Source organism: Amblyraja radiata, chromosome 8 (genome assembly GCF_010909765.2).
Source record: "Amblyraja radiata isolate CabotCenter1 chromosome 8, sAmbRad1.1.pri, whole genome shotgun sequence".
Classification (NCBI taxonomy): domain Eukaryota; kingdom Metazoa; phylum Chordata; class Chondrichthyes; order Rajiformes; family Rajidae; genus Amblyraja; species Amblyraja radiata.
The window spans coordinates 64,925,989-64,953,632 of NC_045963.1; the positions used below are offsets into that span (position 1 = coordinate 64,925,989).

General features: G+C 47.8%; 1 protein-coding gene and 2 long non-coding RNA genes across 4 annotated transcripts; 2 read left to right on the plus strand and 1 right to left on the minus strand.

The window, feature by feature from the left end:
- On the plus strand, nucleotides 1-23,431 carry LOC116976320. The gene is made up of 3 exons (XR_004412928.1): nucleotides 1-107; nucleotides 16,486-16,491; nucleotides 23,420-23,431. It is a non-coding gene; the product is annotated as an uncharacterized LOC116976320 (long non-coding RNA).
- stmn4 (stathmin 4) lies at nucleotides 115-16,565 on the minus strand. 2 transcript variants are annotated; one of them, XM_033026100.1, is made up of 6 exons: nucleotides 16,462-16,565; nucleotides 9,167-9,242; nucleotides 6,874-6,969; nucleotides 4,181-4,386; nucleotides 3,564-3,755; nucleotides 115-730 (listed from the first exon to the last, which is right to left on the minus strand). In XM_033026100.1, exons 2-6 carry the CDS (start codon nucleotides 9,177-9,179, stop codon nucleotides 704-706), a joined length of 534 nt encoding a protein of 177 aa, XP_032881991.1. In that variant the 5' UTR covers nucleotides 9,180-9,242; nucleotides 16,462-16,565; the 3' UTR covers nucleotides 115-703. The 2 variants fall into 2 exon arrangements, with proteins under 2 accessions (XP_032881991.1, XP_032881990.1); XM_033026099.1 differs by having other exon boundaries at nucleotides 115-735.
- On the plus strand, nucleotides 3,980-14,475 carry LOC116976321. Its single transcript, XR_004412929.1, has 3 exons — nucleotides 3,980-3,990; nucleotides 10,826-10,833; nucleotides 14,454-14,475. It is a non-coding gene; the product is annotated as an uncharacterized LOC116976321 (long non-coding RNA).
- Nucleotides 23,432-27,644: the final 4,213 nt, after the last annotated feature.

Here is a 27,644-nt window from a genome sequence, read left to right on the forward strand (position 1 = left end):
GAGCGATCTGGACTTGGGGAAACTCAGGAGGGGATGCTGTGGGACTGGGACTGAGACTGGTGCAGAGTGAAGGACTGCTTATTCAGTCCATGTAGGAGAGTGTGGGAGTGAGAGCAAAGGGTTAAATCAAAGCTGATGAGGGTGGTGGGAGATGGTCGTACGTGAGAAGAGAGGGTGCTGAGACACCTCAGACAGGGACAACCCCTCTACACACACAGCACTGAATGTGGGGCAGGTTTGTGCTTTCCATAGCTGGGAATTCCATTTAAAATGGGGAAACGTTGTAGGAATGAATGTAAAAAAAAGGGTTTCAATCCTTACTGCAGCGATGATCACAGATAAGAGATCAGGGCATGCTGGACCAGACAGGCCAGGCCAGAGGGAGACAAAACAGGGCAGACTAGGTCATACCAGGCCTGCACTGGACCGGAGCAGGGCCAATACTGGACCGGACTGGGCCAGGACTGGATTGAACCTGACCCGGGCTGGACCAGAACAGGCCACGACCAAGCAACAAGCACGAGGAATTGAGTTTACATTTGTTTACATGCCCCCGAGCTGAGAATCACTGTCTTTTCCCCCTCTAACTGGCTGCCTACATTGTTCAGAATAAATATTTACAAATAAACCCTCGATGAGAAGCTTATACTGGAATCACCCCGAATCCAGGGTCCTCTATCGCTCTGCGTTGGCTCTAAGACCTTTATTTTTTCGGACCTCCTCTGAACGCCTGTCCTGGAATAAAATAACCAGCTATTAGAAGTGTTGTTCATCACCTGGAGCATATTAGGTACAGAGTGAAGCTCCACCTCCCATGTCCCATCACATCAACCCAGTGTTAGACACTGTGGGTTAGGCACTGTAGGGTTGGCTGTGGAGCCTGTCAGTGGATAGAGATAGGCAAATTCTTGATTAGAATGGGTGTCAATGATTATGGGGAGAAGGCAGGACAATGGGATTAGGAGGCAGAGATCAGCCATGATTGAAGTGCGGAGTAGACTCGATGGGCCAAATGGCCTAATTCTACTCCTATAACGTGTGAACACAGAGTGAAGCTCACGCTAACCTGTGCCATCACATAAACTTGTGTTAGACACAGAGTGAATCTCCCTCTCCCCTGTCCCATCACCTAAACCAAAGGTTAGACACATTAAAGCTCCCTCCAACCTGTCCCATCACCTAAACCTAGTGTTAGACACAGTGGAGCTTCCTCCAGCCTGTCCCATCACTCACCCCCAGGGCACGGGTCAATTACAAAGTAAAGCAACTTCTGCACCATCCTATCACATAATTCCAGGGTTAGACCCAGAGTGTAGCTTCCTCCACACTGTCCCCTCACACACTGCCTGGGCACAGAGTGAAACTCCCTCCACCCTGTCCTAACATATATGTCCAGTTAGACATGGAGAAAAGTTCCCTCTACATTGTCACATCATGGTACAGATTAGGCACAGAGTGACATTCTCTCTACACTATCTTGTCATGTATTCCCTGCGCGTGGATTAGACCCAGAATAATAATGGATGGGATTTATATAGCGCCTTTCTAATACTCAAGGCGCTTTACATCGCATTATTCATTCACTCCTCAGTCACACTCGGTGGTGGTAAGCTACTTCTGTAGCCACAGCTGCCCTGGGGCAGACTGACGGAAGCGTGGCTGCAAATCTGCGCCTACGGCCCCTCCGACCACCACCAGTCACTCACACACATTCACAGACAGGCAAAGGTGGGTGAAGTGTCTTGCCCAAGGACACAACGACAGTATGCACTCCAAGCGGGATTCGAACCGGCTACCTTCCCGTTGCCAGCCGAACACTTATCCCATTGTGCCATCTGTCGTCCCAGAATAAAACCTCCTCTATACCCTCGTCCTATTGCGTAATCTCAGGCCATGGGTTAGACACAGAGTAATGCTTCCTCTACACTGTCTCATCACACAATCCCATGGTATACGGTTAGACACGCCCTCTATGCTGTCCTGTCACACACTCCCATGGTTAGTCACTGACCTGATGGCAGGAGCGGTCCCCAGTGGAGGTCTCTCTATAAGAGAGTCCTCCCCATTGCATCGGGGACCTGGGGTGGAGAGTGTTCCACAAAGCTATGGCATGTAACAGGTACTTGAGCTGGTTCACGGACTTCTGCGGCGTGGAAGAAACCCGTTCCACATCTACATGGAGTGTGAGAGGTTGCATCCCCTGTTTGACTATCTGAAGGGGTTGCTCCTCAAGTTTTAACTACATTTTAGCCCCGCGCTCTTGATATTTGGGTACCCTGTACAGCGGGGGGGGGGGGGGAGGGCCGGGATGGAGGAGGGGATCTCCCTATTGGTCTGCTCCTGGACCTGGCCAAGATGGCCATTCGCGGGTCCAGGCAGAGGATAGTCGACGGCCACACCGGGGTCGGCTGCCTGCCCCTTTTCCAGGCCTACGTTCGTGCCCGCGTGTCCCTGGAGAGGGAACACGCGGTGTCCACGGGGACTTTGGAGGCCTTCTGTGAACACTGGTCACCGCGGTAGGCCGAGTGTAGAACTGATGAGGATGACGTTATTTTAAAATTGATGACTGTTGTTTTGTAAACTGCCACAAAGGCAGTTTTGATGGTGTTATCCTTTTCTATGTTTGTTTTTGTTTCCTGAATAAAAGTATTTGTATAATTTGTTTTTAAATGGTTAGTCACTGCAAATTCACCAAATCCATTTTCAATTCCTTATCTACCAAAGCTGATAACCCACATTACCAATGCATCCATAGTTTAATGGTCAGTAGGAATTACTACGGACCTTTCTATCCTGGGCCTCCTCCGATGTCAGAGTGAGGCCACATGCAAATTGGAGGAACAGCATCACAATTTGCCTGGGCAGCTTACAACCCAGCGCTATGAATATCGTTTTCTCTCATTTCAAGTAATCCTTGCATTTTCCCTCTCTATCACTCACCCACCCTAGATATCATGCTAGATTCACTGTTTGATTCCCTTTGTTATCACCCTCCACAGCCAACAATGGACCATTGTGGGCTCCTTGGCCATCGGTGCCGTCTCTGAGTTGTACTGTACGTCTTCGTTCACTCCACCACAACTCTTAGTCTGAAGAAGGGTCTTGACCCGAAACGTCACCTATTCCTTTTCTCCAGACATGCTGCATGACCCGCTGAGTTACTCCAGCATTTTGTGTCTGTCTTCTCGTTATTAGTCATCTCTGTATTGTCATCATTCGGGATGTTTCATGGACCATCCCCTGGAGCAGCCAGGACTCGACCATCCCACGCACAATGCATTCTCTGCAGGTCCATGGACCAGTTACAACTGGTGCAAGTCTTTCTCCGAGCCACTCACGAATACTTTGCCTTTGCATAGACAATCTCCATTACACCGCCGTCTCCACTGGGAAATAGATCTTGTCCACCCCGAGCAAGGGGAACTTCCCGATTCTGCCACTGTGCTTTCCAGTCAGGTTCTTCCCGGAGAAGGGAAGGGAAGGGAAGGGAAGGGAAGGGAAAGGAAAGGAAAGGGCATGGCCATCCCAATTAGGGTCAGGAGCGAGGAACAAGAACACCTCACCTTCTCCTGGAGCCGCTCCAACATGGCCGCCAGGTGGGCCTCTCTGTTCTCCTTCTGGATCTCGTTCTTCTGCTCCAGCTTCTCCTTGGCCATCCTGATGAAGTTGTTGTTTTCCTCAATGGCCTTCTGGATCACCTCCCGCTCGTGTTCCCTTTTCTCAGCCAGATGCTTCAGCAGCTCCGCCTCCTGACACTGGAAGAACACAAGGCCCGCAGTGGTAAGAGCGGGACAGATCGTTTGACCATCTCCCCAGAGCTTTTAACCATCTCCCCAGAGATATTAACCATCTCCCCAGAGCTTTCAACCATCTCCCCAGAGCGTTTGAGCATTTCTCTAGAGCAATTCACCATCTCCCCAACAGAGAATCCCAGATTCGTCTATCCAGACCAGAGGGACTCAGACACCAGACAGTTGTGCATCTTCCCCAGTCCCTGGTCAGTCTCCCAGTGTCTCTCCCAGACCTCTGCCAGTCTCCGGCTGTCGCCCCCACATGCCCGTCAGTGCCCTGGTGTCTACCCTCCCTCCCCCAGCACAAACCTCAGTCAGCCTCCAGGCATCTTAACCCAGAACCCGGTCAGATCTTCTGTTACCGCTATTCCACGTTACTGCCATCCTACCTTCCTCCTTTCCTCAGCTGCCTCCAGTTTTTTCTGAATCTCCTCCAGGGACGGGTCCCGTTTTTTTGGGAGTGCCGTGTGGAATTCTGGAACCCCGTCAAAGGATGGCGGCTTCAGGATGACCTCGAAGGACAGACCAGACGATCGCTTGTTCAGCTCCTTCACCTCCATGTCAGAGATAAAGCACCAGTTCTGGTCAGCTGGATCTGCAACACAGGGATCTTGTTGGTCATCAGCATCACTCTTGGACAGGAAGCCATTCGCTCCCTCGATCCTATCCCACAGTGCAGCGCACCTCCTCTTTTCTGCCAGAGATACCACACCAGGGGCGGCATGATGGCACAGCGGTAGAGTTGCTGCCTTACAGCGCTAGTTTGATCCTGACTACGGGTGCTCTATGCACAGAGTTTGTACGTTCTCCCTGTAACCACGTGGGTTTTCTCCAGGATCTCCGGTTTCCTTCCACAACTCATACAAGTCTGTAGGCTAATTGGCTTGGCAAAATTGTAAATTGTCCCTAGTGTGTGTGGTATAGTGTTTGTGTGCGGGGATTGTTGATCGGCGTGGACTCGGCAGGCTGAAGGGCCTGTTCCACGCTGTATCTATAACCTGAACTAAAGCAGTCCCGACAAATACCTTACAAATTCAGACCCATTAGATCCTTTAGATGCTGTTGTGGAGAGTGTTCTCAATATTCTTAGTATATTTGTGTCAATTTGCTTCTGATCTTCCTCCTGAATGAACCTGCTTAGACTGTATCATAAGTTCTTCTCAGTCTTATAAACCTCACCGATGAACATTCCCAAAGCCAGTAACACCACCTAATTTTCAACCTAAAGGGCATCAGATATATGTTGGGACATTATGTTACAGTTGCACAGGACGTTGTTGAAACCGTCTTAGGAACATAGTGTTCAGATATGGTCACCCTTTTATAGGAAAGATGCCATTGAGTGCAGAAAAGATTTACGAGGATGTTGCCAGGACTTAAGGGACTGGCCTGCAGAGAGGTTGGGCAGCTTAGGACTTTATACCTTGGTATGTAGGAGACTGAGGGGTAAACCTAGACGTGGATATAATTACTGGGGCATATTTAGAATGAATGCGCACACAGTATATTTTTTAAGTCTAATTCTAGAGTCAAGAATTAGAGGGCATAGCTTTAAGGGGGGGAAATTTAATAAGAACTGGAGTGGAAACCTTTGTACACAGAGGGTGGTAAGTATATTGAATTAGTTGTTCACGGAAGTGATTGAGGCAATTATAATAACAATATTTAAAAGACATTCGGACAGGTGTTGGTGAGGAAAGGTTTAGACGGATATGGGCCAAATGCCAGCAAATGGGACTACCACAGTTGGGCATCTTGGTCAGTACAGAGGAGTTGGGCCAAAGGTCCCGTTTCCATACTGTATGGTTCTGTGACTGTACAATCCTTCTCAAGGTGCAGTGTCTTCTACTGAGTGCATTATTATAGAAGGGTCACGCTGTTACGTGGTGGTACGGTCACGTACACACAGCTCTTTCCCTGGGACCCAGGTCTAGTGACCATATCCCTGCCATTCTCAAAGCCATCTCAGTTCTTGTGATCTCCTCACCAAGTTGTCAAACCTTTCTCATCACCCAAAGTTGATTTGACTCTTTGTACTCAACCCCAATGTCAAGGTCATAAGTCATAAGAGATAGGAGTAGAATTAATCAAAGGAGAGGGTCTTTCGGAGCTCACTGGAAGGAGAGCGCAAATTATTAAAGGGAGATTTTAAATAGTCATAAGGAATAGGAGTAGAATTAGGCTATTCGGCAAGTGTACTCCACCATTCAATCATGGCTGATCTAATCTCTCCCTCCTAATCCCATTCTCCTGCCTTCTCCCCATAACCGCTGACACCTGTACTCTCCTCTTGTCTTCCGAATTTTCCTTTGCAATTTCCTGCTCCCCTTCGCTATACCCACTCATCAGTAAAGTGGGAAATGAATGGTTTGGTCACCATGTTGTTGTTTTGGTCACCATGTAGGGGAAGGTGATGTTAAGCTGGAAATGGTGCAGAGAAGATTTACGAGGATGTTGTCAGGACTCGAGGGTCTAAGCTATGGGCAGAGGTTGAGCAGGCTAGGACTTTATTCCTAAACAGCACAGGAGGATGAGGGGTGATCTTATAGAGGTGTACATGAGAGGAATAGATCGGGTGGACGCACGGAGTCTCTTGCCCAGAGTCGAGGAATCCAGAACCAGAATAGATTTAAGGTGAGGGGTTGAAAGATTTAATAGGAACCTGAGGGGTAACGTTTTCACTTAGAGGGTCGTGGGTTTATGGAACAAGCTGTTGGAGGAGGTAGTTGAGGCTGGTGCTATCACAATATTTAATAAACATTTAGACAGGTACATGGATAGGACAGGTTTAGAGAGATATGAGCCAAATGCAGGCATGTGGGACTATGTGTATATAGGACATGTTGGCCAGTGTGGGCAAATTGAGCTGAAGGGCCTGTTTCCTCGCTGTATGACTAATTGGTGAGGCGATATTTACTCTGAGTATAAAGCATCAAGTTTAAAATCACAGTGTCCACATTTGGCGAGTGAGAATCAGCTCTGTAAACAGTCCCGTAGTCGTGCTAGCCTCCCACCCAGTAACGGTGCTGATTAACCTGCTCCATGCAGTGCCCGCAGCACCAACACCACCCCCAGCGCTCACCGTCAAACTTGTAGAGAGTTCTACTGTGTGGTTCAGGGTTGAAGCAGGAGCAGAGTAGGTTGAAAAGGGGCAGTTCCTTCATCTTCTTCTTGTAGGCTGAAAGTGAAGGAAAGATCAGGCCAAATGAACAATACCACCCTCCACCACATGCCTGAGACAACTCCAAGGTTGTACATTTTTGTGCAAACCTCTCCTACATCCCCGAGCCAAGGGCATCTGGTTATATTAATGACTTTGTTACAGAAGACCACTAACATGTTATAAATGCTGTTACAGTGCCGTGTCAGCACCCAAGGGGATTACATCTCACAAACATATATTCAGCTGATGTGAATGACAATAGACAATAGACAATAGACAATAGGTGCAGGAGTAGGCCATTCGGCCCTTCGACCCAGCACCGCCATTCAATGTGATCATGGCTGATCATCCCCAATCAGTACTCCGTTCCTGCCTTCTCCTCATATCCCCTGACTCTGCTATTTTTAAGAGCCCTATCTAGCTCTCTCTTGAAAGCATCCAGAGAACCTGCCTCCACTGCCCTCTGAGGCAGAGAATTCCACAGACTCACAACTCTCTGTGAGAAAAAGTGTTTCCTCGTCTCCGTTCTAAATGGCTTACTCCTTATTCTTAATCTGTGGCCCCTGGTTCTGGTCTCCCCCAACATCGGGAACATGTTTCCTGCCTCTAGCGTGTCCTAGCCCTTTACAATCTTATATGTTTCAATTAGATACCCTCTCATCCTTCTAAACTCCAGAGTGTACAAGCCCAGCTGCTCCATTCTCTCAGCATATGACAGTCCTGCCATCCCGGGAATTAACCTTGTAAACCTATGTTGCATTCCCTCAATAGCAAGAATGTCCTTCCTCAAATAAGGGGTCCAAAACTGCAGTCTCACTAGGACTCTGTACAACTGCAGAAGGACCTCTTTGCTCCTATATTCGATTCCTCTTGTTATAAAGGCCAACATGCCATTCGCTTTCTTCACTGCATGCTGTACCTGCATGCTTACTTTCATATTGCAGTACTGTTGGGACTAGAGACGTATAGAAACAAGGAACTGCACATGCTGGTTTACAAAAGATACCACTTGCTGAAGTAACTCAGCAGGTCAGGCAGCATCTCTGGGGAACGTGATGTTTTAAGTCAGGATCCTTCTTCAGATTGATTGTGTGTGGAGGGGGGGGGGAAGAGGAGGGACAAGACAAAACCTGGCAAGTAATAGTCTGACACAGATGAGGAGGGCTATTTGATAAGCAAATTGTTGGACAACGGCCAGAGGTTAAAAGACAGAAGGTGTGAGACAAATGGATTGAAGTTGCTTAATTGTGAAACTAGAAGAAAGAATGTAGGAGGAATGGGAGGAAGAGGGGAGAAATAGTTGTGAGTCTAGGTGCTGTATCGGTCTATGACTCTAGTTGATGTAGGGGAGCATGGATACACCAGTCTGAAGCAGGGACCCAAAACATCACCTCCCCATGTTCTCCAGATATGCAGCCTGATCCGCTGAGTTACTCCAGTACTTTGTGTCCTTTTCTGTGGAAATGAAATTGCTGTTACAGTGCAGCCAGGGGAGTGGGCTGTGGATGACACTTTCTCCAAGTACAGTCTTTTAAAACACAACTTGTGTTGGCGGAAGAATCAGACTACATCTTCAAGATGCACCTGTTCTGTTTCTTTGACGGAGCTTTTATTACATATTTACAGTTTACAAGATACCACATTGATCAAAACTGCTATGCATGCAGTTTGCCAACATCGGACTAGAAGGGCTGAGATGGCCTGTTTCCGTGTTGTAATTGTTATTATAAAATTGTCAGCCGTACCCATGATGCACTCGAGCCACGCAGCGCCCAACGTTCACAGAAGCCTTAAAATCCCCATGGATGCCACATGTTCCTTCGCCAGGGAAACGCGGGCTTGGACATAGGCCTGGAAGAGGAGCAGGGACTTGGGTACAACCCTCGATTGCCTACTGCCTGGACCAACAAATGGCCATCTTGGCCAGGCCCAGAAACAAACAGAGGGAGATTCATGTTCATAAGTTATAGGAGCACAATTAGGCCATACGGCCCATCAGGTCTACTTCACCATACAATCGTGGCTGATCTATGTTTCCCTCAACCCCATTCTCGTGCTTTCTCCCCATACCCCCCAACACTCCTACTGATCAATCTGTGCCTTAGAAATACCCAATGACTTGGCCTCCACAGCCGTCTATGACGGTGTGTGCAGGTCTGGGTGAAACAATGCCTGAGGTGGGAGCTTGTTGGGAGAACAGGACGATACGTACCAGACAGCGACATGGTGACCAAAATGGAACTCAAACCACAGCGGAGAACAGCGGAGGATGGGGTTCACGCGACAACCTTGGGAGGGAAAGAAAGAGAGAGTGAAGTGCTGGCAAAGTCAGAAGATCCAGTAACATCCAGGATAGATCCCGCTGGTCACGACCGCAGGGAGACTTGAAGTCCTCAGTAAATAGATGGAACAGGCACCCAGCAGAGAGAACAGGTGTTAAGCTGTTAAGCAGGTTAACAGCCCCAATTACAGTCCATTACTGTACAGAGAATACATTATATTTGGATGTGGGACCCCCTTACTGTAGACAGAAAGGCATTAGATGCTTCAGTTCAGTTCAGTTTAGTTTATTGTCACGTGTACCAAAGTACAGTGTAAACATTTTGTTGCATGCTAACAAGCCAGCAGAAAGACAATACACATGATTACAATCGAGCCATTCACAGTGTATAGATACGTGATTAGGGAATAATGTTTATTGCAAGATAAAGCCAGCAAAGTCTGATCAAAAATAGTCTGAATGTTCATAGAAACATAGAAACACAGAAATTAGGTGCAGGAGTAGGCCATTCAGCCCTTCGAGCCTGCACTGCCATTCAATATGATCATGGCTGATCATCCAACTCAGTATTCAAGTAAGAACTGCAGATGCTGGAAAAATTGAAGGTAGACAAAAATGCTGGAGAAACTCAGCGGGTGAGGCAGCATCTATGGAGCGAAGGAATAGGTGACGTTTCGGGTCGAGATCCTTCTTCAGACTGACGTGGGGGTTGGGGGAGCGGGAAGAAGTAAGGAAGAGGCGGAGACAGTGGGCAGCGCAGCCTCACCTGCTGCGTTTCTCCAGCATTTATGTCTACCAAATATAGTCTGTCACCAATGAGTGGTTCAGCACTGCTTCCTAGTTATGGAGGGTGGTTCAGTTGCCTGATAACAGCTGGAAAGAAACTATCCCTGAATCTGGAGGTGTGCACTTTCATACTTCTATACCTGTAGCCTGATGGGTGAGGGGAGAATATGGAGTGGCCAGGGTGCGACTCGTCCTTGATTATGCTGCTGGCCTTACTGAGGCAGTGCGAGCTATAAATGGAGTCAATGGATGGGAGGTTGGTTCGTGCAATGGTCTGGGTTGCTTCCACAAGTCGCTGCATTCCAGGGTACCTGGCTATACAGATGGCCAGGGATAGGTTCTTGGGTCCTACTCTCCAGCTGTGCAGAGGTGGGTTCCAGGGACCCCCAGCTATGCAAAGGTGGGTTTTAGGACCATGACCCACCAGCTGTGCAGAGGCGACGGGTGAGCAGTTCCAGCTGTGTTCCCAGTCATTGTGCTGCTGACCCATTGCTCCGGCCAGCTTCAGCCCAGCCCAGCTCAGTTGGGACGGGGGGGGAAATGATGCTGCAAGGAGGGGAGTGGAGAGGCAGGGGGAGGGGGTGGGGGAGAGGTGCGGCGGGGGAGGGGGTGGAGGAGAGGCAGGGGGAGGGGGTGGGGGAGAGGTGCGGTGGGGGAGGGTGTGGAGGAGAGGCGCGGCAGGGGGAGAGGGGGTGGGGGAGTGGTGCGTGGGGGAATAGTGTCATGGGGGAGGGGGTGGGGGAGTGTTGCAGCAGGGGGAAGGCGGGTGGTAGAGTTACGCGGCAGGGGAGGGGGGTGGGGGAGGGAGAATGGTATGGCCGGGGGAGAGAGTGAATGCACAGCCAAATCTCTTGTCACAAATCCTGTCTGGGTTTTCAGCATCTCAAAATGAGAGGATTGATTTTAACCTCACAGAGGTCTGCATACGAGGAGTGGGTCTGAAGGGCTGAATAGCCTCCTCCTGCCTCCAGATGGCCGGTTCATGAGGACGAGTCCCATCTCTGTTGTACAACAACAGTTGTTGATTAGTTGTCATACTGTCCCTCAGTCTGTGTTGGAGGAGATTGGAGGTTTAGCCTTGTCCTGGGTTCTCCAAACTGCAGCGCTCCTCCACTGCCCCATTTTCCCTGACTCCAGTGAGGATCTCAGCCACAACTTCCCACAACCTACTCACCTCCTCTGGCTCCTAACGTGTTCAGTTTAGTTTAGGGAAACAGTGCGGAAATAGGCCCTTCAGCCCACCTAGTCCGCACCGACTAGTGAATCCTGCACAGTAGCACTTCCCTACACACACTAGTGACAATTTACAATTATACCAGCAATTAGCCTGTAAACCTGTGACTTTGAAGTGCTTCACTTATTGGAGGCAGTCTCCATTTCCAAGGTGGTTCTGATGTAGGATTTAGCCCAGAAATGTTGACCATCATTCTCACCATCTACCCACCCCAACACAAAGATGCTGCTCGATCTACTGAGCAGATTGTTCATTGTTTCTTGTGTCTCCTCACACCTTGGTCCACATTCTCAAAATGTACCGAGAAAATGCAAGCCTCGTCTCCACTCTCGAACCTGATCTTTACATTGAAGTCTCATTTCATCACCAGGCTGTGGGCGAGAAGGGCTGGGCCAAATCCTGCTGGACCAGGCGTCAGCTTCATGGGCCATAGATGGCTTTTGCTGATGGGGATTGGGAGGGACCCTGCAGTCCCTACTTTGGCCTGGGGTGTTGCTAGAGAGGCCGTGATGTCATCCTGGGATGAGATCACATTTCCCCGCACAGTCCAGCTTCACGCCCTTCCCTAACCCAGAACAGCACCAAACCTCTGCCTCAACCAAACATCTCCCACAGCGAACCCTCCCCGAATCATCTTTGGTGCAGACGTGATACTTTCATCACCGAGCTCAACAGCATGTCTTCAGAGAAAAAAATATATAGATTCTTGCAAAGGTGGGAGGTTGCTTTGTATTAACTCTTGGTAAACTGAATTATTTTCAGAAGAGTCATTGGATAGTCAGGGGCTGGGAATGCCAGGGCATAGGGCTGGTAGAGGGTTGTTTTCATCAATGGGCACCTGTGGTGCGCTGCAGGGATGAACACTGGGATCATTACTGTGTTAATACATGAACAATTCGTATGTGAATGCAGGCGGCGTGAACAATACATTTGCAGACTACAACAAAATTGGTGGTACACAAAATTGCTGGGGAAACTCAGCGGGTGCCGCAGCATCTATGGAGCGAAGGAAATAGGCGACGTTTCGGGCCGAAACCCTTCTTCAGACACAAAATTGGTGGTATTGATGATAGTGCAGATTATCTTGGGTTACAGAATGATATATTGGTCATTTGGGAAGATGGGCAAAGAAATGGCAGATTTTAATTCTGATGCTTGCGACCGCCGGCTGCAGGAGTTTTGATCGCCCCGACGGGTGGTTTGACTGCCCCGACCGCGGGAGAAATGAAGTGGAAGAAGTTTGAACCTTTTACTTTCCATCACAGTGAGGAATGTGGGGAATCCGCTGTTTATGTTAACTTTTATGTATTAATGTCTCTTGTTGCTTTTTTTTTTTGGTATGGCTTTATGGTAATTCGCATATCGCTGTACCTTAATTAGCACATGTGACAATGAAATGCTTTTGAAACCTTTGAGATGATGCATTTTTTGAAGTGTGTGCAGGGAAGAGCTGAACAGTGAATGGTCGGGCTCCAGGGACTATCAAAGAACAAAGGGACTTTGAAGTACAAGTCCAACAATCTTAAAGGATGGCAGTGCAGATAGATAAGTTCATGGATAAGGCATATGGGACATAGAATACAAGAGCAGGGGTTGAAGGTATAACTTTAAGCTGGAAAGGGTTCAGAGAGGATTGATGAGGATGGTGCAGGACTTTATGGGCTGAGCTATTAGGAGAGATTGGGCAGTCTAGGACTTTATTCCTTGGAGTGCAGGAGGCCGAGGTGTGATCTTATACAGGTGTACAGAATAGGTAGGGCGAATGGTGAGCCGTTTCCCCCAGCTTTGGGAAATCAAGAACTTGAGGGCATAGGTTTAAGAGAGAGGAACCTGAGGAGCAACTTTCCATTCAGTTGGTAGTTGATATGTGAAACAACCTGTTAGATGAAGTAGTTGAGGCAGGTACAATAACAATATTTTAAAAACATTTGGATAGGTACATGGATTGGAAAGGTTCAGAGGGATATGGACCAAACCAGCGCAAATGGCACTGGTTTAGATGGGGCACCTTGATGGTCACAGGTGAGTGGGGCCAATGTTCCTGTTTCTGTGCTGTATGACTCTATAACTGGTTTACCCCATAAATCAGGCATCTAAAACCCTTGGCAAGGACCAGATTGTGGATGGAATCTGGAATGCAATGCCGGAGGGGTGGTCAAGGAGCATCTCAACGAGTGCTTCAATTGCCAAGTCATCAAAGACTATGGACCAAGTGCTGCAAAATGGGATTTATATGGATGGGCACCTAATGTTTAGTAGCAGAGTGTGTCAGTTGCCGGGTTGAGCAGTCATTGGGAAGCGTTTGTCAGTCTACCCTGAGAAAGGCCCTCAGGCTACTGAATGACGCTCATTGCAGTTCAGGACCCATATGAAACAATCTGCAAAGGAGGTTCACTTGATTCACAAGCCCCTCGGTAGGCTTCAACAATGGAAAGAGAGACATTCAACAAGCTGTGGAGAATTGGGAGGAAAGAAGCTGGCTGTGTATTTCTGCTCGAATGCATCTAATGGGATAAACAAGTGACATGTGTTTTCAGTGTCCAAACTATAGAAACATAGAAAACATAGAAAATAGGTGCAGGAGTAGGCCATTCGGCCCTTCGAGCCTGCACCGCCATTCAATATGATCATGGCTGATCATCCAACTCAGTATCCTGTACCCGCCTTCTCACCATACCCCCTGATCCCTTTAGCCACAAGGGCCACATCTAACTCCCTCTTAAATATAGCCAATGAACTGGCCTCAACTACCTTCTGTGGCAGAGAATTCCAGAGATTCACCACTCTCTGTGTGAATTATTTTTTTCTCAACTCGGTCCTAAAAGATTTCCCCCTTATCCTGAAACTGTAACCCCTTGTTCTGGACTTCCCCAACATTGGGAACAATCTTCCTTCTATGGCTGGCTTGGGTCAGCAACCCATCAACCCATGTCCTGGGAGGGGGTGATGGGATGATGTAGAGGGAGCATCTCTCAGTGTCTGGGACAGTGCGATGGGATGGTGGAGGAAGCTTCTCGGTGTCTAGCCCTGGGATTGTGTGACTGGATGATACAGAGGAAGCTTCACTCAGTGTCTAAACCTGGGAGGGGGTGATGAGAGGGAGTAGAGGGCGTTGAGAAAGATTCAGTCAGTGTCTAATCCAGAAGTGTGTGATGGGGCAGTGCAGAAGGAGCTTCACTCTATATCTTACCCCGAGAGGGTGTGATGGGACAGTGTAGAGGGGACGTAATTCAGCCTCTAAACCACCCATCCCTGTCTAGTAGGGTGTCATTTGGCTACAGTGAACATATCCTTCAGCAGAATAAGAACACTACTTGAAATAAACTGTTCCTAGGGGCTGGATGAGAGCAGTTTAGGGCTATTTGTTGAATATTGACTGGGTGTTGCCGATCCAGAGGTAAGCTGGTGTCTTGATTGGACTTCCCAGTCTGAAGAAGGATATCGAACCGAAACGTCACCCATCCGACTTTTCCAGCAGATGCTGCCTGATCCGCTGAGCTACGACAGCATTTTGTGTCTACCTACATGAAATAAACAGTGCCCAAGGGTTGGGTGTGAACAGGCTACATATTGAATGTGTGTGGCTGGGTGTGGCTGAACCAGAGACAGCCGAGTGTCTGAACTGGACTTCTCAGTAATTTGGCAGGCGGTAACTGCACAGTGTGGAGCCCACATTGCCCCATGCCCAGCCCGGTCAAGCCCCAGTCCACGACCACACCCCTAATCCGACCCGGGATGAATGGAGAATCTCTGGCAATAATACAGAGAGCGGTGGTCCTTCTCCTCTGGATCTCAGGGAGCGGCATGAACCTCAGACACGGCGAGTGACGCCGTGAGCACTGGGACATTGTCAACAGAAACCGCAGTCGCCTCCTACACTCTCCCGACGCCCAAAGACACAAACGACACTGCAGATGCTGGAGTTAGAAAAACAAACTGCTGGCGGGACTAAGCATCTGGGAAAGGAAATGGCCAGTCCCCGTCCACTTCCCTGACAGCCGCTCGTGTTTTGTTCAGAGAGATGACAGCTGATCTACCGCGATGCCACTATCCTGCACACACCCCACACCTTTAATTATCCGATTAACACCCACTGATTCCTGTCTCAAATGTATTCAGCCGCTGGGGGCTCGACATTCTCTTCCTCCATCCACCCCTTCCTCCCACCCCCCACCCTCGCTCCCCCCCCTCCCCCCCCTCCCTCCCTCCTTCCTCTCCACCCTTCTCCTTCCCCCCATCCTTCCTCTCCACCCTTCTCCTTCTCCCCCACCCCTTCCTCCCCACATCACTCCCTCCCCACCATCCACTTACATCCTCCCCACCACCCACTCCCCCTCTCCTCTCCCCTCTCCTTTCACCCTCCCCACCCTTCTCCTTGCGATGGAATTTCTCTTAATCTCAGTCCTGAACAGCCTGCCCTTATTCGGGTGAATTGCGACCCTCTGTTTCCAGACAGCCTGGCCGGTGGCGATGGGAAGACCCTCCCTTGTCCACCCTGTTGTAACTCACGATGAGATCGGTCAGAGGGCGGGTGTTGGGGGGAGGAGGCACCAATTTAGTGGATGGCGCTCACCGATCGAGACAGGCAGCTGACAAAAGGTGTGGGACACAGACACAGACTCTTTGCCCATCCATCCGCCCTCGCAGGAACGCACTACCACCCTCCTCCCGTGTTCTACAGCGAGACACAGTACAATTAAAAAAAATAATCAGATTAGTTACCGTGTGTTTTTAAAGCCAGATAGCTTAACATTCCACCATCTCCCCGCAGACGCAACACAAGGATGAATGCGTCAAAGTCCAGTCCTCCACCCAGCAGTACAGACACCTCGTAGCATGCATTATTCCACTTTATTACATTTTTAAACCAAATGACAGTCTCTAGAATCTCCATCCAGCATAAATTTCAGGGACTGGTAATTTTAAATAAATCTTTGCTCAATTTCTCTATTAAAAAAAAATCACTCATGTTAACAATACCACAAAAGCATGCAAAACATATTTCATCAAAGCATGGACTTATGCAAAAAAAAATCACAACTGCATTGGTGTACAATGACGTGGAGTAATCGAGCTATTGTTATCAATGGAAATCGCTCACGTCCCTTGCAATTGCAAAGATAGCGACTGGTTGCATTTCACCGCAAAACCCCGGCAAAGCACCAGTCAGGATCAATCGCTTGCCTTTTGCCCTGCTCCCACTTACCGCAGCTGCCGGCCTCCAAAGAAGCAGAGGGTGATGTGTCTGGACCAGCTCCTTGTCTCCGGACCAGTTCCCAGTCTCCGGCTCATTACATCACAGCCCCATCGCCTGATTGGAGCAAGCCACAGTCAGCTCCGATAGGCGGTCGGCATCAAAGCCTGAACCTGATGGAGTTAACCCCCTGAGACCGAGTACTTCTTGCCCGCACCTCGGGCCGCAGCTTCGGGGCCACACTAAGCAGTGGGTGGGGGTGCTGGGCAACAGTGCTGGGCTGGAAGCCACATCTCCATGGCGTGGTCCCCATCTGGAACAGCTAACTCCACTCGTTCCCGTTATCAGGGATAGTGGCGAGATGCTGTCAGGATAATAGTGCAACAGGTCTGCAGTCCTGCTGAGCTTCTGGGAGTCAGTCTCAGAACAGTACAGTACAGGAAAGACCCTTCAGCCCACAATATCTAGGATAAATGGGCAACCAAGTAAAACTGTGGCACAGTGGCGCAGCGGTATAGTTGCTGCTTTGCAGTGCCAGAGTTCCAGGTTCGATCCTGACTACAGGTGCTGTCTGTATTTTCTCCCCCGTGACAGCGTGGGTTTTCTCTGGATGCACCGGTTTCTCCTGCACTCCAAGACGTGCAGTTGTAGCTTAATTGGCTTCAGTAAAATTATAAATTGTTCCTAGCGTGCAAGATAGTGTTAGTGTGCGAGGATCACTGATCGCCGCGGACTCGGTGGGCCGAAGGGCCAGTTTCCGCAATGTATCTGTAAAACTAAAAAAAACTAATTTTCTAAGATAGACACAAAATGCCGGAGTAACTTAGCGGGTCAGGCAGCATCTCTGAAGAAAAGGAATAGGTGACGTTCTATGTTAAACTAATTTTCTCTGCCTGTATGTAATCCATATTCCTCCATTCCCTGCACATCCCTGTGCCTATCTAAAAGCACCTTAAATGTCACTGTGGTATCTGCTTCCACCACCACCCTTGGCAATACGAACCAGGCACACATCACTCTCTGTTGCAAAAAAATCCAGTTCCGACAACACCCTCATAAATCTTCTCTGCCCCTCTGTTCAGCTTAATGGAATCTTTCTTGGAGTAGGGTGATCAAAACTGAACACAACGCTCCAAGTGTGGTCTCACCAATTTACAACTGAACGATTAGTTAGTGCACCATTCTGCACCAACTCCTTCATACCGGCATCGGTACTAGTGTTACCTTACTTGTAGTGTGGCAGGAGGAAGTCACTCAATGTTCAGCTGTTGGGTCTATGCTGGCTCCACACAGCCCAATCTATGTCTATCTCTCCATATCACCCCCCCCCCCTCCCCCCTCCCCCCACCATGGACAGGAAGGTTCCATTATCTATCCTGACTGAGCTGTCTACCCCTTCTTCTGCCCACAGCCATGTGTGTGGGCATCCAAATCCCTTTGAAAGGTCTGGCGATGTCTGACTGGAATCTTTGGTGTCCACCCTGTCCATGCACTTTCTGGTGGGACCTCGCCCACTTTCCCTCCACCTCCCCTATTTGCCAGAGGATTCTGACAGGGAAGCATCAACCTAAAGCATTGACCCCTGTTTCTCTCACCATGGACGCTGCCCATCCTGCTGAGTGTTTCCAGCAATCTCTGTCCATTTCTTCATACAATTACTTCCAGTGTGTTCCCTCTGCTTTGCTAATCACGCTGCCACCAATTCACTGCACATCAAATCTGCAGCCCTTGAAGGGGCAATTAGAGGTGGGCTGCAAACCTGCCCTTGCCACCAATACTCTGAATGATGAACAAAAGAAAAACACATTTCTTTCTTTTAGGAAGAAGATGAGGAGGAATTTCTTTAGTCAGAGGGTGGTGAATCTGTCACATTCTTTGCCTCGGATGGCTGTGGGGGCAGTCAGTGGATATTTTTAAGGCAGAGATAGATAGATTCTTGATTAGTACCAGTGTCAGAGGTTATGGGGAGAAGGCAGGAGAATGGGGTTAGGATGAAGAGATAGATCGGCCATGATGGGCCTACTCATATTCCTTATGACCTTATGACTATTTAACAAAATCTCCCTTTAATAACTTGTGCTCCCCTTCCAGTGAGCTCCGAACGACCCTCTCCTTTGATTAATTCAGGAGCCAGATGATTCAGGTTAGCTGTTCAATGATTCCATATGTCACTCATTTCACTTGCCGCTCCCCATTAATTGATTCTGTCCGTAATCCTTGCATCAGGGCAGCTGAGGTCATCGAGTTCTTACTGTCGTTGACTACAAATTAGGGAGCAAGCGGAGCATTTAATTTGCATCTGGGTTGTGAGTGGATATCAGCTGCTGATCGATGAAATGTTCCAGGAAATTGCTGGAGGTGATATCATTTCAGTAAACCACGAGTCACATCAGCACTCACTGGCCAAACACTGTCACTCCCGCAGTCGGTCTGTGAGGTGAGGAAGGCAGCTTTCATAAGATCATAATTGATAGAATTAGGCCATTCGGTCCATCAAGTCCGCTCTGCCATTCAATCATGGCTGATCTATCTCTCCCTCCTAACCCCATTCTCCTGCCTTCTTCTCATAACCATTAACACCCGTACTAATCAAGAATCTATCTATCTCTGCCTTAAAAATATCCATTGATGGCCTCCACAGCCTTCTGTGGCAGAATTCCATAGATTCACCACCCCCTGACTAACACCATTTCTCCTCATCGTGTTCCTAAAGGAACATCCTTTAATAACGGACAGGGGTTTCTGCGGCAACAGACGGGATGCGAGGATGGTGTGCTACCTTCCTGGTGCCAGGATCCAGGATGTCACGGACAGAGTGCAGAAAATCCTCAAGGGCGAAGGTGAACATCCGGAAGTGGTAGTGCATGTCGGCACAAACGATGTCGGAAAGAAGTGGATGAATATTCTGCAGCGTGACTTTAGAGAGTTCGGAAAAATGCTGAAAAGCAGGACCTCCAGGGTTGTTATCTCTGGTTTGCTTCCAGTTCTTCGTGCTGGCGAGAGCAGGAACAGGGAGATACGGGACCTGAACGTGTGGCTGAGGAACTGGTGCACGGGGCAGGGATTTAGATTCTTAGATCACTGGGATCTGTTTTGAGGTAAGGGGGAACTGTACAAAAGGGACGGATTGCATCTTAACAGGTGTGGGACCAGCATTCTGGCAGGCAGGTTTGCCACTGCTACACGGGTGGTTTTAAACTGAATAAGGGGGGTGGGGTGTCGAATGGGAGCACACAGTTAGCTGCAGACTCCGCCCAGGACAGGAAGGCTCTGCAGGAACGGAAGGGACGTCACGACCGCGGTGCCACAGGTGCTGTCGCCGAGGGAGGACGGACGGAGCCGCGGCTCGAGAGACTCGAGAGACTAACAGAGACTAACAGAGGCAAAGAGGTTTGCCACGCACTGCAAGGGAGCAGTGGACCAGATAGGAAGAGCGGAAGGAATTACCACTAGACAGCCAAACCAGTAGGTAATTTACGGCTGGGGTGAGTACTTTCCCATTTATAGGAGGTAGGATTATATAAATAAGGGGTGTATCAATACAGTAGGGGATTCTTAAATAGGACCAGTTAATTACTTATATAAGATGGGCGGTCAGGAGATGTGCCAATACTGCGAGATGTGGGAATTTGTCGACACCATTGATGTAGAAGATCCCTACAGCTGCAGTAAGTGTTTGAGGCTAGAGGAACTCCAGCTCCGCATTGATGAGCTGGAGACCCAACTTCATACGCTGCGGTACATCAGGGAGGGGGAGTATTACCTGGATGTTTTGTGCCAGGGGATGGTCACACCGACCAGTTTAACTAATTCAGTAGGCAGTGAGCAAGGAAAGGAAGGTGTGGCCATAAGCAAGGCAGGTAGGGGGAACCAGGAGGAGATGCGGCAGGAGCCACAGCCCTTGTCCCTGACGAGCATGACCGAGGCTCTTACTCAATGTAAGGACGGGATCAGGGGCTGTGGGAGGGATGAGCAACCTGGCTGCAGCACCGTGGATCAGGAGGCCATTCAAGAGGGGGGAGTTAGAAGAAATGCCGTAGTGATAGGGGATAGTATTATTCGGGGGGTAGATAAGGTTCTCTGCGGCCAGCAGAACATGTCCCGAAGGCTGTGTTGCCTACCCGGTGCTAGGGTTAAGGATATCTCTGCGATGCTGGAGAGAAATTTGCAGTGGGAGGGGGAGGATCCAGTGGTCGTGGTCCATGTGGGGACCAATGACATAGGAAGGACGAGGAAGGAGGATCTGCTGAAGGAGTTTGAGCAGTTAGGGAATAAATTAAAAAGCAGAACCTCGAGGGTACTGATCTCCGGATTGCTACCTGAGCCACGGGCCAAATCGGCGAAGGTACGTAAAATTAAAAAGCTAAATGCGTGGCTCAAAGACTGGTGTGGGAATAATGGGTTTGGTTTCTTGGGCCACTGGCACCAGTACTGGGACAGGGGGGATCTGTTCTGTAAGGACGGACTTCACCTGAACGGTGCTGGGACTGGGGTCCTGGCAAATCATATAACTAGGGCAGTAGAGAGGTCTTTAAACTAAGTAGCGGGGGGGAGGTATCAAGGGGGGTAATAACGGCAGGGGTAGAGGAAATAGAGCAGGGTATCAGTGGGGAAGCGGTAAGTCAAAATGAGACAGGAGACAGAATGTGTGAAGATAAAGCTCTAGATGTAAAAGGGGCAAAAACGGAAAGGAAGGGTAGTAAAAATCATCTGAAAGTGCTTTATCTAAATGCACGGAGTATTCGTAATAAGATAAATGAATTAACGGTGCAATTAAGTATATATAGTTATGATATCGTGGCCATTACGGAGACATGGCTGCAAGGGGATCAGGACTGGGAGTTAAATATAGAGGGGTACTCGACAATTAGGAAAGATAGACAGGAAAGAAAGGGAGGAGGGGTGGCCCTTTTAATAAGGGAGGGAATAACGGCAATAGAGAGGAAGGATATTGCGTTGAAGGATCAGGATAGTGAAACAGCTTGGGTACAGATAGAGAATAATAAGGGGAAAAAAACACTAGTGGGTGTAATTTATAGACCTCCAAATAGCTGTGACGCTGTTAGTCAGAACATAAATCTGCAAATAGTTGACGCATGTAAAAAGGGAACTGCTGTAATCATGGGGGACTTCAATTTTCATATTAATTGGGCAAACCAAACTGGGCAGGGTAGACTAGAGGAAGAGTTTATAGAATGTATTAGAGACGGGTTCCTAGAACAGTATGTCACAGAACCGACAAGGGGGGAGGCAATCTTGGATCTGGTCCTGTGTAATGAAGCAGGATTAATTAAAAATGTCATAGTTAGGGACTCGTTGGGAACAAGTGACCACAATATGGTCGAATTCCATATTCAAATAGAAGGGGAGCAGGTTGAAACTCAGGCTAGGGTGCTTAGTCTAAATAAGGGGGATTATGAAGGTATGAGGACTGAGCTGATCAAAGTTGACTGGGATAGCAGACTCAAGAATAAGACGGTACATGAGCAGTGGTGTACGTTTAAGGGTATACTGTATAACCTTCAAGAAAAATTTATTCCTATGAAGAAAAAAAGGGGTAAGGGTAAGAACAGTCAGCCATGGCTCAGTAAAACTATAAAGGATAGTATTCGGCTGAAGGCAAGGGCATATAAGGTAGCCAGAGATAGTGGGAGGGTAGAGGATTGGGAAGCATTTAAAGGTCAGCAAAAAATAACTAAGAGATTAATTAAGACGGGGAAAATAGACTATGAAAGGAATTTAGCGAACAACATAAAAACTAATAGTAAGAGTTTTTATAGCTATATAAAAAGAAAAAGGGTGGCTAAGGTGAACGTTGGTCCATTGGAGGGTGAGACTGGAGAGTTGTTGGTGGGGAACATGGAAATGGCAAAGGCATTAAACGAGTATTTTGTATCAGTCTTCACCATAGAAGACACAAAAAATATTCCAACGCTGGATAAACAGGGGGCGGTAGGAATGGAGGAGCTAAATACTATTAAGATCACCAAGGAGGTGGTACTAGGGAAATTAATGAGACTGAAGGAGGATAAATCCCCTGGGCCTGATGGATTACATCCAAGGGTCTTGAGGGAGATAGCGGTGGGGATTGTGGATGCATTGGTGATAATTTTCCAAAACTCCCTGGAGGCAGGAACGGTCCCAGTGGATTGGAAAATGGCCAATGTAACACCTATATTTAAAAAAGGAAGTAAACAGAAGGCGGGTAACTATAGACCGGTTAGTCTAACATCGGTGGTGGGTAAAATGTTAGAGACAATTATTAAAGAAACACTAACGGGGCACTTGGATAAACATGACTTCATCGGACAGAACCAGCATGGTTTTGTGAAGGGGAAGTCCTGTTTAACGAATCTGCTCGAATTCTTTGAGGAAGTAACAACCCGGGTGGATAAAGGGGAACCGGTGGATGTGGTATACTTGGACTTCCAAAAGGCTTTTGACAAGGTGCCACATAAGAGACTATTGCTAAAAATAAAAAATTATGGGATTGGGGGTAATATATTAGCATGGGTAGAGGATTGGCTAACAAATAGGAAGCAGAGAGTGGGGATAAATGGTTCATACTCGGGATGGCAACCGGTAACTAGCGGGGTTCCGCAAGGGTCGGTGCTGGGACCCCAGTTGTTCACAATTTATATAAATGATTTGGAGGAGGGAACCAAGTGTAATATATCAAAATTTGCGGACGATACAAAAATGGGAGGAAAAGTAGGGGATGAGGAGGATAGGAAGAGTCTGCAAAAGGATATAGATAAGCTAGGTGAGTGGGCAACAACTTGGCAGATGAAATTTAATACTAATAAATGTGAAGTCATTCACTTTGGGAAAAAAAATGATAGGGCAAGTTATTTTCTAAATGAGGAGGAGCTGCGTTGTAATGCAACGCAAAGGGATCTAGGGGTATTAGTACATGAATCACTAAAAGTTAGTATGCAGGTGCAGCAAGCAATCAGGAAGGCCAATGGAGTTTTGGCCTTTATTGCTAGGGGGATTGAGTATAAAAACACGGAGGTCTTGCTGCAGCTGTACACAGTATTAGTGAGACCACATTTGGAATACTGTGTACAGTTCTGGGGTCCATATTTAAGAAAGGATGTACTAGCCCTGGAGGCAGTGCAGCGAAGGTTTACAAGATTAATTCCTGCAATGAGGGGATTGACATATGAGGAAAGGTTAAGTAGGCTGGAACTCTACTCTTTGGAGTTTAGAAGAATGAGAGGCGATCTCATTGAAACATATAAGATCGTGAGGGGCCTTGATCGGGTGGATGCACCGAGGATGTTCCCAATGATCGGGGAAACTAGAACTAGAGGACATAGTTGCAGAATAAGGGGGGGCTCTTTTAAAACTGAGATGAGGAAGAACTTCTTCACCCAGAGGGTGGTTAATTTATGGAATTCACTGCCCCAGGGAGCAGTGGAAGCAGAAACTTTAAATATATTTAAGACTAAAATAGATGGTTTTTTAGCTGCCAAGGGGATAAGGGGCTACGGGGAGAGGGCAGGGATATGGACCTAGGTATGGTTAGTATAGTAAGACCTGAGTGATCTCCTGGACAAGTGTCGATCGCCTGGATTGGGGTCGGAGAGGAATTTCCCGGATTTTCTTCCCGAATTGGACCTGGGTTTTTATCCGGTTTTTTGCCTCCCCCAGGAGATCACGAGGTTCTTGGGGTGGAGAGGGGTGATAGCGGTATAAAGGGGAGGGTAGTGTCTTGTGTTCTGTGTCTTGTGTCTACTGTTTGTGGGTAAGTGTGTCTGTTTAGTGTTCAGCCATGAGCGAATGGCGGTGCGGGCTCGACGGACCTGGTGGTCTACTCTCGCACCTACTTTCTATGTTTCTATGTTTCTATGAATGGGATAGTGGAGGATGGAGTTAAAGGGAAAGGGTTTCTTAAATGTGTGAGCGTAGAGACAGAGGGGTGTAAAATGAGGGTAGAAGCAATAGGTAGCAAGGTGAAAAGTAAAAGTGGCAGGCAGACAAAACCAGGGCAAAAATCAAAAAGGGCCACTTTTCAACATAATTGTATAAGGGGTAAGAGTGTTGTAAAAACAAGCCTGAAGGCTTTGTGTCTCAATGCAAGGAGCATTCGTAATAAGGTGGATGAGTTGAATGTGCAGATAGCTATTAATGACTATGATATAGTTGGGATCACGGAGACATGGCTCCAGGGTGACCAAGGCTGGGAGCTGAACATCCAGAGATATTCAATATTCAGGAGGGATAGACAGAAAGGAAAAGGAGGTGGGGTAGCATTACTGGTTAGAGAGGAGATTAACGCAATGGAAAGGAAGGACATTTGTTTGGAGGATGTGGAATCGGTTTGGGTGGAGCTGCGAAACACTAAGGGGCAGAAAACGCTGGTGGGTGTTGTGTACAGGTCACCTAACAGTAGTAGTGAAGTTGGAGATGGTATCAAACAGGAAATTAGAAATGCGTGCGACAAAGGCAAAACCGTTATAATGGGTGACTTCAATCTACATATAGATTGGGTGAATCAAATTGGCAGGGGTGCTGAGGAAGAGGATTTCTTGGAATGTATGCGGGATAGTTATCTAAATCAACATGTAGAGGAACCAACGAGAGAGCAGGCTATTTTAGACTGGGTATTAAGTAATGAGGAAGGGTTAGTTAGCAGTCTTGTTGTACGTGCCCCCTTGGGCAAGAGTGACCATAATATGGTTGAGTTCTTCATTAGGATGGAGAGTGACATTGTTAATTCAGAAACAATGGTTCTGAACTTAAAGAAAGGTAACTTTGAGGGTATGAGACGTGAATTGGCCAAGATTGACTGGCAATTAATTCTAAAAGGGTTGACGGTGGATATGCAATGGAAGACATTTAAAGACTGCATGGATGAACTACAAAAATTGTTCATCCCAGTTTGGCAAAAGAATAAATCAGGGAAGGTAGTACATCCGTGGATAACAAGGGAAATCAGGGATAGTATCAAAGCGAAGGATGATGCGTACAAATTAGCCATAAAAAGCAGCATACCGGAGGACTGGGAGAAATTCAGAGACCAGCAGAGGAGGACAAAGGGCTTAATTAGGAAAGGAAAAATAGATTATGAAAGAAAACTGGCAGGGAACATAAAAACTGACTGCAAAAGTTTTTATAGATATGTGAAAAGAAAGAGATTAGTTAAAACAAATGTAGGTCCCTTGCAGTCAGAAACAGGTGAGTTGATCATGGGGAACAAGGATATGGCGGACCAATTGAATAACTACTTTGGTTCTGTCTTCACTAAGGAAGACATAAATAATCTGCCGGAAATAGCAGGGGACCGCGGGTCAAAGGAGTTGGAGGAATTGAGTGAAATCCAGGTTAGCCGGGAAGTGGTGTTGGGTAAATTGAATGGATTAAAGGCCGATAAATCCCCAGGGCCAGATAGGCTGCATCCCAGAGTACTTAAGGAAGTAGCTCCAGAAATAGTGGATGCATTAGTAACAATCTTTCAAAACTCTTTAGATTCTGGAGTAGTTCCTGAGGATTGGCGGGTAGCAAACGTAACCCCACTTTTTAAGAAGGGAGGGAGAGAGAAAACGGGGAATTACAGACCAGTTAGTCTAACATCGGTAGTGGGGAAACTGCTAGAGTCAGTTATTAAAGACGGGATAGCAGCACATTTGGAAAGTGGTGAAATCATTGGACAAAGTCAGCATGGATTTACAAAAGGTAAATCATGTCCGATGAATCTTATAGAATTTTTCAAGGATGTAACTAGTAGCGTGGATAGGGGAGAACCAGTGGATGTGGTGTATCTGGACTTCCAGAAGGCTTTCGACAAGGTCCCACATAAGAGATTAGTATACAAACTTAAAGCACACGGCATTGGGGGGTCAGTATTAATGTGGATAGAGAACTGGCTGGCAAACAGGAAGCAAAGAGTAGGAGTAAACGGGTCCTTTTCACAATGGCAGGCAGTGACTAGTGGGGTACCGCAAGGCTCAGTGCTGGGACCCCAGCTATTTACAATATATATTAATGATCTGGATGACGGAATTGAAGGCAATATCTCCAAGTTTGCAGATGACACTAAGCTGGGGGGCAGTGTTAGCTGTGAGGAGGATGTTAGGAGACTGCAAGGTGACTTGGATAGGCTGGGTGAGTGGGCAAATGTTTGGCAGATGCAGTATAATGTGGATAAATGTGAGGTTATCCATTTTGGTGGCAAAAACAGGAAAGCAGACTATTATCTAAATGGTGGCCGACTAGGAAAAGGGGAGATGCAACGAGACCTGGGTGTCATGGTACACCAGTCATTGAAAGTAGGCATGCAGGTGCAGCAGGCAGTGAAGAAAGCGAATGGTATGTTAGCTTTCATAGCAAAAGGATTTGAGTATAGGAGCAGGGAGGTTCTACTGCAGTTGTACAGGGTCTTGGTGAGACCACACCTGGAGTATTGCGTACAGTTATGGTCTCCAAATCTGAGGAAGGACATTATTGCCATAGAGGGAGTGCAGAGAAGGTTCACCAGACTGATTCCTGGGATGTCAGGATTGTCTTATGAAGAAAGACTGGATAGACTTGGTTTATACTCTCTAGAATTTAGGAGATTGAGAGGGGATCTTATAGAAACTTATAAAATTCTTAAGGGGTTGGACAGGCTAGATGCAGGAAGATTGCTCCCGATGTTGGGGAAGTCCAGAACAAGGGGTCACAGCTTAAGGATAAGGGGGAAATCCTTTAAAACCGAGATGAGAAGAACTTTTTTCACACAGAGAGTGGTGAATCTCTGGAACTCTCTGCCACAGAGGGTAGTCGAGGCCAGTTCATTGGCTATATTTAAGAGGGAGTTAGATGTGGCCCTTGTGGCTAAGGGGATCAGAGGGTATGGAGAGAAGGGAGGTACGGGATACTGAGTTGGATGATCAGCCATGATCATATTGAATGGCGGTGCAGGCTCGAAGGGCCGAATGGCCTACTCCTGCACCTAATTTCTATGTTTCTATGTTTCTAATTCTGAGGCTATGACCTCAAGTCTAAGACTCTCCCACTAATGGAAACATCTTCTCCACATCCACTCTATCCAAGCCTTTTACTATTCGATATGTTTCAATGAGGTTCCCCCTCATTCTTCTGAACTCCAGTGAGTACAGGCCCAGTGCCGTCAAACGCTCATCATATGTTAACCCACTCATTCCTAGGATCATTCTTGTATAACTCCTGTAACATTAACAGCCCAATTA

Excerpts from the sequence above, each read along its gene's own strand:
- stmn4 (XM_033026099.1), bottom strand. Across the intron at positions 4,387-6,873 it reads AACTCTCTACAAGTTTGACG|ATCCAGCTGACCAGAACTGG; the intron begins GTGAGCGCTGGG and ends CCTGTGTTGCAG. Across the intron at positions 736-3,563 it reads TGGAGCGGCTCCAGGAGAAG|GACAGGCGTTCAGAGGAGGT; the intron begins GTGAGGTGTTCT and ends ATTTTATTCCAG.